At 34.7% G+C, this 13571-nt stretch overlaps 2 protein-coding genes across 2 annotated transcripts in view; both read left to right on the forward strand.

The window, feature by feature from the left end:
- The window catches only part of mbtps1 (membrane-bound transcription factor peptidase, site 1), a 24993-nt gene extending 23696 nt beyond the window's left edge, over window positions 1-1297 (forward strand). The window contains 3 exon segments of the mRNA XM_073850320.1: window positions 176-302; window positions 426-556; window positions 634-1297. Of these exon segments, the coding sequence (XP_073706421.1) occupies window positions 176-302; window positions 426-556; window positions 634-845 (470 nt within the window). The 3' untranslated portion in view covers window positions 846-1297.
- A 2827-nt stretch (window positions 1298-4124) lies between these two features.
- Window positions 4125-13284, forward strand: slc38a8a (solute carrier family 38 member 8a). The gene is made up of 10 exons (XM_073850972.1): window positions 4125-4313; window positions 5443-5641; window positions 5765-5921; window positions 7239-7343; window positions 7553-7610; window positions 8080-8194; window positions 9261-9408; window positions 9494-9693; window positions 12046-12097; window positions 12222-13284. Exons 1-10 carry the CDS (start codon window positions 4125-4127, stop codon window positions 12322-12324), a joined length of 1326 nt encoding a protein of 441 aa, XP_073707073.1. The 3' UTR covers window positions 12325-13284.
- The last annotated feature ends 287 nt before the right edge of the window (window positions 13285-13571 follow it).

Raw genomic sequence — 13571 nt, forward strand, 5'->3', positions numbered from 1 at the left:
TTTGTTATTTTTTTTTAATCCATTATGTTTTTATTAATGCAATTTAAGTTCATTTTAATTTAATTATATTTAATTCATTAGGTGGTTTTTATTTTATTTTATAAATTTAATTCATTTTTATTAATTGAATTTAATCTGATGATGGTGATGATAATTGTTGTTATTATTTCGGTAGGTAATCACCTCTACCGTTACTCCAAAGTGCTGGAGGCTCATCTGGGTGACCCTAAGCCTCGTCCTCTACCTGCATGCCCTCATCTTTCTTGGGCTAAACCCCAGCCACTTAATGAGACTGCTCCTAGGTCAGTACACCTGAGACCACTGCCATTCTCACCTCCTGCACCGTCAGTGGAAACAAATTAAATTTGGATGGATTGTCTTTTAATATCAACATCTGACACGCTTTGACACTTATTTCTTCTCAGCAATCTGTGGAAACACCAGAAGCTACTGTCAGTGGACATGGACAAGGTTGTTTTGCCTAATGTAAGGCCATATCGGCCACAGGTTCGACCCCTGTCTCCTGGAGAAAGTGGAGCTTGGGATATCCCAGGAGGTGAGGAAGAAACTTGCTGTGTGTTTAGAAAATAATCAACAACTTTAGAATTAATCCATGTCTATGTTTTTCCTCAGGAATAATGCCAGGCCGCTATAATCAAGAAGTGGGCCAGACCATCCCAATGTTTGCGTTTCTTGGTGCCATGGTTGTTCTTTCCTTCTTTGTGGTGCAATTGACCAAGGCCAAAAGCAAGCCCAAGCGTAGAAAACCCAGAGTGAAACGACCGCTTTATCTTCAACAACAGCAACAACAAACCCCTCACTCAGGCAAAAACCCCACCGTATGATCACGTCTGGACAAACTAACAGGGAATAGTCTTCCCTGCGGTGTGTGTGATGATGAGATCTGAAGGGCTGTGTCTGTACATTCTTGAGATGAACCAGCCACCTGCGCCCCGATGAGGGCCTTGTTTGGACATCAGTGTTCCCTCTCTTGCCTTTCAATTTAGTGACCAAATGGAGGAATGTTTCCTTTTTTTAATTTATTGATGAATAATTGACTATCGACCCTTGATTTGTACGTCAAATTGGACAACCGAAACCAGCCATTCAGTTTCCTCGATCAACATATTGGACTTGTTTCCACACATCGTCATTTTTGTATCCAGTCAGATTGTGTTTTTATAAAACGGTTGTGTGCTTACATTTTTTGTAAATAGCCATCATGATTTCACTGTTGTTGGTGTGGAATTATCAATGTTTAAAATATATCTTATCCGATATAAAGCAAGAAAACCAGCCTCTGTCTTTGTAATAAATTTTTGATGACAGTCTTCATATGGAGGAAAAAACAAGAACGTTTTTTTTAATCTTGTTTATCCGAGGGATGATTCAGGTAAACCGTCAAAATGATGTGCCTATAGAATGGTTCTGTTTACTTTTGCTGCTTCGGTGATGGATGAACCTATTTATTCTTTGTTTGCATGAGATGCATGTGTGTGAGATGGATGAAGCTGTCATGGGTTGACTGTGTAGCCCACTAGTTTGCCTGAACATTGTTCTGCTCAGAAGTAAAATATCATTTCAGGATATTTATTTGGAGGAAAGCCATATTTGATGTGGTTCATCTTTTTGTACTTATCTTTATTACACCACACAAGCTTATACACTTCCAGTTAAAAGTTTTTTTTTTTTTTTTTAAGAAGTCTCTTCTGCTCACCAAGCCTGCAATTACTTGATCCAATGTACAGCAAAAACTCTGCAATTTAAAACTATTTTTACTGTTTAAAATAACTGCTCTCTAATTGAATATATTTTAAAATGTAATTTATTCCTGTGATTTCAAAGCTGGTTTTTTTTTTAGCATTATTACTCCAGTCACATGATCCTTCAGAAATCATTGTAATATTCTGATTTGCTGCTCAAAAAACATTTATGTTAAAACAGCAGAGTAGAATTTTTCAGGTTTAGTTGATGAATAAGTTCAGAAGAACAGCATTGATCTGAAATAGAAAGCTTTTGTAACATTATAAATGTCTTTATCATCACTTTTGACTAATTCAAACCATCCTTGCTAAATAAAAGTATTAATTAAAAGTAATTTCTATAATTAAAAAATAAAGCTTTTGAATAGTAGTGTATAGTGTTACAAAAGCTTTTTGTTTCAGATAAATGCTGATCTTTTTATCAAAGAATCCTGAAAAAATGTACTGAACTGTTCTAAATATTGATAATAATATTAAATCACATTTTAATAAATATTTGAATAGAAAGCAGTTTTTTTAAAATAGTAAAATATTTTAAAAAATTGTTTTTGCTTTAAAAACTTTTGACTTCTAGTGTATGTGGTGCCATAGATCTTTCTAACAGGTTCCAAACACGTTAAGTTCAAATTATATTTTAAATATAATGTTTATGCCTGTGATGCTGAATTTTCAGCAGCTGTTACTCTAGTCTTCATTGTCGCAATATGAAATCATTCTAACATGCTGATTTGATGCTGATTATCAGTGTTACTGTTTTTGCTGCCTAATATATCTGTGGAAACCATGATACACTACCATTCAAAAGTTTGGGGTAAGTCAGATTAAAAAAGAAAGATACTTTTATTTAGAAAGTGATATGAAGTCTAGAGTAATGGCTGCTGAAAATTCAGCTTTGTCAACAGCCTGGAATCAATTACATTTTAAAGTATTCATAATATTTTGCAATATTACTGTTTTTACTTTTTTTTTCTTTTTATATCTGTAAACATTTATCTATCTTTTCAATCGATGTTGGCAATCATTGTTACATCTGAAAGTGCAAGAAATATAACAAATTCAATCTCCTGGGATAAAAAGCATTCTTCAGACTATCCCACACAATCATAGCCTCCCTGTAATTGAATGCTGGTGTAGATGGGCAAAAGAAATACGGCTTTTCCTCTTCATTCTAAATCGGCTCAACACTGTCTGAAAAGCACACTTGTAGTTTCCTGCACTTTTGCTTCAGGCCGGTGTGAAATCGACTAATTCCATTAGAAGTGATAGGGGCTGGAAAGTCTCTTTAAATCTTAGTCCTGATCCATTTTTAATGGGAAGAATAGCCTGTGAAAATGTCACCAGTCTCTTTCAGGTGACAAAACGTGATGAGGTTAATGACATGAAGAACATGGGAACCAACCCTGACCAGTTATCTGTGCTTAAGTGGATTTCCCAAATCCCAAATTTCCCAAGTCACATGTTCCTCCTGTTCCCAGCCTTCCTTGCTTGTGATTTGATTTTCTCTGCCAATTGGCCAGACTTGGACTCCAGAGGAGTGACAGTGAGCCTGTAGTTCCAGTGCCAACCCCCCACCCCTGGAACACATGCTGTAAACCCAAAAATTTGTATAACTGATGTTTTTATTTAAAAAAAAATCATGGTTAAACTATGGTTAGAGTAGCAAAACCATAGTTAAACCTTGGTAACAACAAATTAACCATTCGCCGCTAAATAAGGCGAAGAATAACAACGTGCAGTAAACAGTGAAACTGTTTGCACTACAAGTGTGTTCATAAAAAAAGATAATACATTCAAATATATGGTAAAATGGCAAAAATAAGGTGGTAAATTAAACCATGCTTAATTTTTGTAAGTGAAATGTTGTATATCCTACAAAGTGCACACCCCACATAGACAAATTTTTGATCTTTCCAATACTTTATAGTGTCATAATTTTTCTTTTGATGTACTGTTTGATATAACTTATGAAAGAGAAAACAAAATTGTGGTTATCTCAACATATTCAGTGAGAGTTTTTGAGTGAATATAATGAATAGCTCTTTTATCTTTTTTAACAGTGTCTTCTAGGGAAGAAGAAGACGAAAAAAGCCTACAGTTATTAACTACATTACTCAGTGGAATCATTTTTAATCTAATCGTATGTATTACATTCAACTCTTTATTTAACATTGGTGTCGTGCCGTTGTAAATTGCCGTAATGCTCGAACCCAAATGCTTTTCATTATTGACGAATCAAATTGTGTTTGTTTCTCGAAATAGTGGAAGAGCGTTTGATTGGCCTAAAAGACCAAACCCCCACCCCTCATTCACCTGACCTAAAGTTTGAGCTGCCTCAGAGAGTGGATCCAAACTGGGACGAACATGGAGGAGCTGGCTAAAGAAAGTATCAGCTTTTTAACAAAGCCTTCTCTGGACACAAACGGACCGAAGTTGGGCTCGTTAGGAGCGGTTTTCATCATGCTGAAGTCCGCGCTGGGTGCAGGGCTTCTCATCTTTCCCTGGGCGTTTGAGAAAGCTGGAGGAATTCACTCAGCTGTCACTATGGAAATGGCAAGTAACTCTTTGCTACAATGAAACACGGATTGTTTAAATATTTTATGGCTCAGTTAACCTGGTTTCATCACCGTGGCTTCTACTAAATCGATTATGTGCACACTAAAATAATTATCTTTCCAATGAGTCCAGTAATCCTTTGAGAGAACAATGTGTTCAGTAAATACAGTTAAGGTCAAAAGTTGCAAAATCTGCTAATTATTTCACTAAAATAATAGGGATCATACAAAATGCCTGTTATTTTTTATTTAGTACTGACCTGAATAAGATATTTCACAATAGTCACAATAGAATTTATAAAAAAGTTTACTTACACTTGATTCTTAATACTGTGCTGTTACCTGAATGATCCAAAGCTGTGTTTTTTTGTTTTGTTTGTTTGATTGTTTAGTGAGTCCCGTTTGTCCTGAACAGTTAGACAGCCTGCTGGTCCTCAAGAAAATCCTTCAGCAGGTCCCACAAATTCTTTGGTTTTCCAGGATTTTTGTGTATTTGAATATTTTCCAACAATGACTGTGTGATTTTGAGATCCATCTTTTCACACTGAGGACAACTGAGGGTTCAAAACAGAAGGTTCAAAAACTCACTGATGCTTTAGAAGAAAACACAATGCATTAAGGAACCCGAGAGGTGAAAACATTTTGAATTTGAAAATCAGCGATTTTCAAAAATTTTGTCTTCTGGGAAACATGTAAATATCTTCTGTAGCTTCTGAGTGGCAGTACTAAATGGAAAAAAATATCATATAAGAAAAATGTACAACCCTCTGTAATAGTTGCAAATGATTCCCTCAGTTGTCCTCAGTGTGAAAAGATGAATCTCAAATCATACAGTCATTGTTGGATCATTCAGGTAACAACACAGTATTAAGAATCAAATGTATGCAAACCTTAGATTGTGGACTATATGTAAACGTCTTTGTGTGAATGATCTTATTTAGTACAGTACTTAATAAAAATTAACATGCATTTTGTATAATCCCTCTTATTTTGGTTAAATAATTAACCTTTTGCAGATTCTGCAAAGTGTATGTAAACCTTTGACATTAACTGGACATATTGTTAACTCTATAATGCCTGAATGACATATTTCCATTTACTTTATGTTATATTTCTGTCTTACATAGATTTCTCTTGTGTTCCTGATCAGTGGCCTTGTCATCCTGGGCTATTCGTCTTCAATCAGTGGACAAAACACATATCAGGCTGTAGTGAGAGATGTGTGCGGTCCTGCCATAGGCAACCTCTGTGAGATATGCTATGTCTTCAACCTCTTCATCATATCTGTTGCTTTTCTGGTTATAGTGAGCGACCAGCTTCAGAAATGTAAGCAATGTAAAGCTGTTAATTGGACTTTTGTTTATTACTAATTGCTCATATAGGTTCATTGTAAAGTAGTCATTATCCATTAGATCCTCATATTGATCCATCTCCATTCATTTCTCCTAGTGTGTGTCTCTATATATGAGTTAATCACAGGACTGCCAGAGTCAGAGATGCCGTACTACTGGTACACAGACCAGAGGTTTGCCCTGTTTCTTCTGTGTCTGTTCTTCATTTTCCCTCTCTCTGTCCCGAAGGAGATCAGCATACAAAAATATACTAGGTGAGGAACTGTATTCTGTCAGTATTGCTATTTAAAACTGCTTTCTGTTTGAATGTAATTTATTCCTGTGATCAAAGCTAAATTTTCAGCATCATTACTCCAGTCTTCAGTGTCACGTGATCATTCTAATATGCTGATTTGCTGTGCAAGAAACATTTTTATTATTATAATTATCAATATTTCAAAATGCATTAATTTTTTAAATACTTTTATTTAGAAAGGATGCTTTAAATTGATCAAAAGGGATGATAAACACATTTATAATGTTACAAAAGATTTCTTTTTCAGATAAATGCTGTTCTTCTGAACTTTCAATTCACCAAAGAAACCTGAAAAAAAATCTACTCAGCTTTTTAAACATAAAAATAATATTTTGATCAGCAAATCAGAAAATTAGAATGATTTCTGAAGGATCATGTGACTAGAGTAATGATGCTAAAAAAATCAGCTTTGAAATCACAGGAATAAATTACATTTTTAAATATATTTAATTAGAAAGTTAACAGTAAAAATATTTCAAAATTGTATTTTGTTTGTAAAATTTTTGCAGTACTTTAACTTAAATAAATGCAGGCTTGGTGAGCAGAAGAGACTTATTTAAAAAAAAAAACATTAAAAATCTTTTGATTGGTAGTGTATAAATTAATGAAAACATAAAAATAAAAGCTCATTTAAAATCTTAATAATTACTGTAATAGTATATAAATAATACATAAATAACCATAGTTCAGAAAGCAGAGTTAAGATGGCAAAGCAGGTTTATTTGGGAAGGTTATTGTTTTCTCCAGGCCTGAAAAAGCCATGGAATGTTTTGAAACCTAATAATGGTAATTCTTATAGTGATTATTTTTATTTTCTGATGTATTTTATTGGCTAGGCACTGGTGTTTACGTACAATTCACAGTGATGTCTCATTTGTGAGTGAATGATTTTAAATGAGTTCTCTTTAGTGAATTGTGTGCAGCAGTTTACAACTTATTCTTTTGGGCCTTGTCGAAATGTTTTTTGGAAAGGGCACGGATTTGATTGGTCAGAACTGTGGGAAGCCTGTTTGGGTGGAAAGAGTTGCAAGTGAGTAAGTAAAAAGACTGACTGTGCTTTCATGAATTTTATGAAGCACTGTTATTGCTACTGTTTTTCATTAGGGCCTTTATGGTCAATTGCCGTGGCAGTGCACAGCATTTCGAATAGCTTTAAAATGACTCTCCTCTGACTAATAAGCCAAGCCTTCTTCCCCACACATCGTCAAGATAATTTGTTTAATGTCAGCAGCATTTATTTTCTCATCAATAGTCTTTGATATTTATTTCTGCTCAGTGTTCTAGGAACTTTCGCTGCCACGTATCTCACTGTAGCCATCACTGTGAAATACTACATGAGGCCCGTCCATGAGATCAATCTGTCGCCTCTTTACAGCAGTGGGTAAGTGACAGAGCTGTGAAATTCAGTTGCAAATTGTACAAAAGATCCCAGGGTTTCCAGAAGCATCTTTTAATCTTGCCGTGCTTGAACATGCTGACAGAATGTACTTGAAAGAATGTAATTGGCTCATTCAACTGAAAGCAAAAGGTCACAGGAAATTTTATCTGTGAAGTCGCCTGCTTAACAATCCTTTTTTTATTATAATTTAGACTAAGCTCATGGGCTTCGATGTTCAGCGTCGTCCCGACTATTTGCTTTGGCTTTCAGGTGAGTTTTCTCGCTTTCATTCAACATGCTGCGATTTCACCTTTGAGGAAAAAGAGAAATGCTTCTTGAATATCATCACTCCAGTCCACAAATGAGGGGAAGCCAAATTGTTTTTGCTCTCGCTTTAATATTGAAGGTCAGGTCAGATGCAAAGCGTGAAAAATGGTGCATCTTTGAGGTGGGTTTTATTTGTCAACGCTGAGGGATTGTCAAAAATGTAATAAAAGTCCACTGGCATAGTAGAAGAGCGCTGAATTACTCTGTGTCTGCCGCCCGAGGCTGATTGATTACAAGGCAGGAATGGAGAGAAGAGGGAAATGGTGATATGAAAAGAGCTGTGCAGCAAGGGAATCTGTGAGAAATGGGCTAGTGCAGAAAGTTAGTTATTACAGGAAGAGCTTTTTTCGGTGTAGGCAGAGTGTGCTGGAGATCAAATGTTTGAACGCAGCTGTGCCTGTGTCTGTTTCAGTGCCATGAGGCCTGCATTGCTGTCTACAGTAGTATGGAGAACAGGAAGTTGTCCAACTGGGTCTTCATCTCCATGGCGTCCATGTTCATCTGCCTCATCATCTACTCTCTCACTGGTCAGTAAATACAGCTTATATACTGAAAATCAATACCGAAACTTCATTTGGAATCGTGCTTCATGTAAATCAACAAGATTGTGTGGTGAATGCTGAATTTTACAAACCACTTTAATATATACAGTTGAGGTCAAAAGTTTGCATACACCTTGCAAAATCTGTGAAATGTAAATTATTTGACCAAAATTAAAGGGATCATATCAAAATGCATGTTATTTTTTATTTAGTACTGACCTGAATAAGATATTTCACACAAAGATGTTTTCATAGTTTCATTTTTGTGTATTTGAACCGTTTCCAACAACGACTGTGTGATTTTAAGATCCATCTTTTTACACTGAGGACAACTGAGGGACTCGTATGCAACTATTACAGAAGGTTTAAATGCTCACTGATGCTTCAGAAGGAAAAACAATGCATTAAGAGCTGGGGAGTGAAAACATTTGAACAGAATGAGGATGTGTACATTTTTCCTATTTTGCCTAATTATCATATTTTTTTTTTCATGTAGTACTGTCCTTCAGAAGCTACAGAAGATACCTACATGTTCCCCAAAAGACAAAAGAAGTTAAATTTACCCTGATCTTCAAATTAAAAAACATGAAAACATTGTTTTTTTCTTCTGGAGCATCAGTTAGTGTTTGAACCTTCTGTAATAGTTGCGTAGTCCCTCAGTTTTCCTCAGTGGGAAAGATCTCAAAATCATACAGTCATTGTTGGAAAGGGTTCAAATAAACCAAAAAACCACAGAATTTGTGGGAACCAAAGGATTTTTTTTTTTTCTGAAGAACAGCGGGCAGTTTAACTGTTCAGGACAAACAAGGGACTCATGAACAACTATCACTAAACAAACAAACAAAAAAAAACACAGCTGTGTTGCCTTAAATTCATCTATTATATCTTATTCAGGTCATTACTAAATAAAAAGTAACATGAATTTTGTATGATCCCTCTTATTTTGGTAAAATTCCCATTTTGCAGATTCTGCAAGGTGTATGTAAACTTTTGACCTCAACTGTTTATTCGTTAACTAATGTGCATTTTGTTTAACTGGATTATTTTGTAGGAGTCTTTGGGTATCTGACGTTTGGGAAGAACGTTGCTCCTGATATCCTGATGTCGTTCAGTGGGGGTGATGTGACCATGATCATTGCCAGGCTGCTGTTTGGAATCTCAATCATCACCATCTACCCCATCATTGTCTTGCTTGGAAGGTTCGCCACAAACTGTGTGGTTTATGGCTATATGGAAAGTACTTACTTTACATATATAGATTAATAGACATGTCTGTGTGTGTAGATCTGTGATTCAGGATCCACTGCTGCGGCGACGACACAAACACACAGCGGTGACGGAGTCTTATGAGAGTCGAACTCGTGTTGCCTTGACCACAGTCTGGGTCACAATCACTCTTCTCATCGCAGTATTCGTTCCAGACATTAGCAAAGTGATCAGTGTTGTTGGAGGAGTCAGTGCTTTCTTCATCTTTATATTTCCAGGTAATTGTGTCTGTCGTCTTTTGATTTATTTCACAAGGCCACTTGATGTGTGTTAAAATTAATACTGACATTCGTAAAGGGTGTCATGCATTTTTATATTATTAGTACTATTACATTCTGATTTATTAAAAAATTAATTTCTCATGATATGACCAATTTAAATAGAAATAATATTTTCAGCTTGATTCTCACAGCACAATGTGTCCGTGCGTTTTAATATAATGTGAATATTTTAATGCTTTTCTGTAGGGCTGGGTAAGAAAATGTTGATTTCTCGATTTTAATCTTTCTCATTTTTACAAATCCCAAGAATCGATTAGTCCAGCCTGTTTTCATTTTAGAGTGGAACGTAGTGCACCTCCCATCCAATAAACTTCAATAAGCTTTGTAATTTTTTGCTTTTGATATAAAACAAAGTACCAGATTGAAAATTCTGTCAATTGTATTAGTATATTCAAACATTACATTTTTACTAAATTTTTAACAAACCGTTTGGTGCTTTTTAATGTGGAGTGACAGATCACATGTCTCATTTAAAGAGAAGCAGCAGTGCGAAGTTCACGCCATCTTCTCACTTTAATAGCAGTTATAGCACACAATCAACATGCATAAACATCAGAGGGTATGTTAAAAGAAAGATTACAACTTACCGTATCCTGTCTCGTGTAATCGCTCAATCAGTGTTTCAACCATGATTTTTTTCTCTTGAGAAAATTTGCCATTTTCTGTACCCAATATATATATATATATATATATATATATATATATATATATATATATTAGGGCCGGGACTCGATTAAAAAAAATTAATCTAATTAATTAGAGGCTTTGTAATTAATTAATCGAAATTAATCGCATTTTAATCGCATATAAATATTTGACCTGAGAACAGTAAGAAGCAAGTTTTTTTCATATGGATTTTTAGTACACCATTGAATAATGACTGAATACATAAACGGAAGCAACAAAATATTGTTTATTTTTGTTCAACCAAGTCCAACAGACCAGTGCAATATTGCCATTAACTGTAGCAATAGGATACAGTGTTTCCCATAATGAAAACATTTATTTCAGTGAAAAAATAAATCCAAAACTCTCTATTTTAACATTTTGAACAATAGGGCTTTACAATCTTTAGCTTTTTTTTTTTTATAAATTCTTGTGTTTTAATTTTTCTCATAATCAAATGAAAGCATAAACATTTATTTTATTTTTAATCAAATGAAAAATAAACCTTTTTAATTTTTGGAGGTTTGCTGTTAAAATCAATAAATAATAATAATCATAGTATTTTTTTCTACAATTAAGTGGTTAATCTTGTTGTTATATTTATTTTTTATCATTAAATATTGTTTTTTGTCAATTATTTAAATAGGAATATTGTTCTGTTTCATGTTAAACCGTACTTTTTTTTTGACAGGTTGCCGTGAAGTTTCTGTGTAAAGTATGATATGATGCTAGTTTTCTCAAATGAAACGGTAAAAGTGACACTCACAGTAGCTTTGGAGTCTATCTGTTCATTTGAGATGCAAATGCCAAATATTAACGGGAGCATCACGCGTGCAGTGTAAAAAAACGCGTCTCTGCCATTCTAACATACAGAGGCAAACAGTATATGCAGGATCCATATTAAAACGGTCTTTTTGCATTTCAGTTTTCACAGACACTAGTCCATATCGCGATTTTAATTAAGTGACAGACCAACTTTTGATTTATCAATCCATAAATCGACGAATTTACGTGGCATTCCGCGCTATAGTAAATTCGGTTTTTATGAATGGAGTCCGCGATCCAGTCCGTGTTTTCTTGGAGGAGACATTGTAAACGCGCCCCCCTAAGATAATGGTAGGGGAAACACTGGGATATTTAGAAATATACTAGCCTTCATTCCAGAAATTCAGGTACCCTATAGGTAGGTAGACCTTCTGTAAAAGCATTGAAGTGATACATGAGGCTCGATGTGCTGCGGTGATATGCGCATTCCGCTAGTTGGTGTTCCAGTATAATCGGTCCGCCGCTGAAACTCATCCAGTGAGAAACGTTCCGCGGTGCAAAATTAAGTGCGATTAAAATGCGTTAAAAAAAATTAACCGTTATTTTTGTGTAATTAATTAATCTAAATTAACGCGTTAAAGTCCCGGCCCTAATATATATATATATATATATATATATATATATATATATATATATATATATATATATATATATATAAAATAATCAACAAGCTTGTAAAGCATAATTGAATTAAATCATGAAATTTGTGTTAAAACCCAGTCATACTTTTCTTGGTAGCGTAATGTGTATATTATTTCCTATAGTTTTGTATTAATTTGCATTCATTTTTTATTGAAGGACTTTGCCTAATATTTGTGGTGCAGTCAGAGTCAGTTTCTCTTACAATGAGGTGAGTGAAGTGGGATATAAATATTGTAGTGCTTTAGGATCCTATATTGGATGTTTAAGGAAATTCATACATATTCTATTGCTTTTATTTACGGTCACCTTTTGTTTTTTTGTTGTTGTCCTAGATATCTTCTGATTACATGGGGAATGATCACACTTTTCTGTGGTACCTATATATTTGGCCAGAGCACTTCTATTGCGATCATGCAACTGCTAAGTGATATTTAAATTGCTGTCTGACTTTTAATTGTATTGTTTAGGGTAATTTTAGACACGCTACAATACTTGTGTGGAGTAATTCCTTAAAAATGCAGATTTGTATGGAATACCTCAGACAAACATGTTATGTAAATCTGAACTATTTATATATTGTCATTTTTTGATTCGTTCTGCCATTTTAAAGAAGTTCACTTCTAGAACAAAAATTTACAGATAATTTACTCACCCCCTTGTCATTCAAGATGTTTGTATCTTTCTTTCTTCAGCTGATAAGAAATGAGGTTTTTCCATATAGTGGACTTCAATGGTGCCCCCAAGTTGAACTTCCAAAATGCAGTTTAAATGCAGCTTCAAATGGCTCTAAACAATCCCAGCCGAGGAAGTAGGGTCTTATCTAGTGAAACGATCTGTCATTTTGTAAATAAATTGGCAATTTATATACTTTTTAACCTCAAACGATCATCTTGTCTATTCTCTGCAGTGCCCATGCCAACTCTGTTTAATCCGAGTCAATACAGTTAGGGTATGTCGAAAAACTCCCATCTCATTTTTTTTCTCCAAATTCAAAATCATCCTACATCGCTGCGGAAGTACCAACCCAGTGTTGACAAAGTGAACATGCAAAAAAGATCAAATGCCCTTTACGAAAAAAGGTATTACAGAGTTCACATGTGCATCGCAGAGAATAGACAATTTGAGCATTTGAGGTTAAAAAGTATATAAATTGTACATTTGTTTAGAAAATGACTGAGCGTTTCACTAGATAAGACCCTACTTCCTCGGCTTTAAAACTGCATTTAAACTACATCACGGAAGTTCAAACTTGGGGGCACCATTGAAGTCCACTATATGGAGATAATTCCTGAAAATGTTTTCCTAATGTAACGATTTCTTTATGACTAAAAAAAACAAGACACAAACATCTTGGATGACAAGGGGGTGAGTTAACTTATCTGTAAATTTTTGTTGTTCTGGAAGTGAACTTCTCCTTCAATTGCCAATTTGATGTTGGGATAGAAGTGTGCTCAGTTATAATTAAAGGGATAGTTCACCCAAAAATGAAAATTCTGTCATTAATTACTCATTCTCATGTCGTTCCAAACCTGTAAGACCTTAGTTCATCTACAGAACATAAATTAAGATATATTTGATGAAACCGAGAGCTTTTTGACTCTACATAGACAGCAACACAACTGACAAGTTCAAGGCCCAGAAAGGTAGCAATAACATCATTAAAATAGTCCATGTGACATCAG

The sequence above is a fragment of the Garra rufa genome, chromosome 11 (assembly GCF_049309525.1).
Source record: "Garra rufa chromosome 11, GarRuf1.0, whole genome shotgun sequence".
In the NCBI taxonomy this organism is placed as follows: domain Eukaryota; kingdom Metazoa; phylum Chordata; class Actinopteri; order Cypriniformes; family Cyprinidae; genus Garra; species Garra rufa.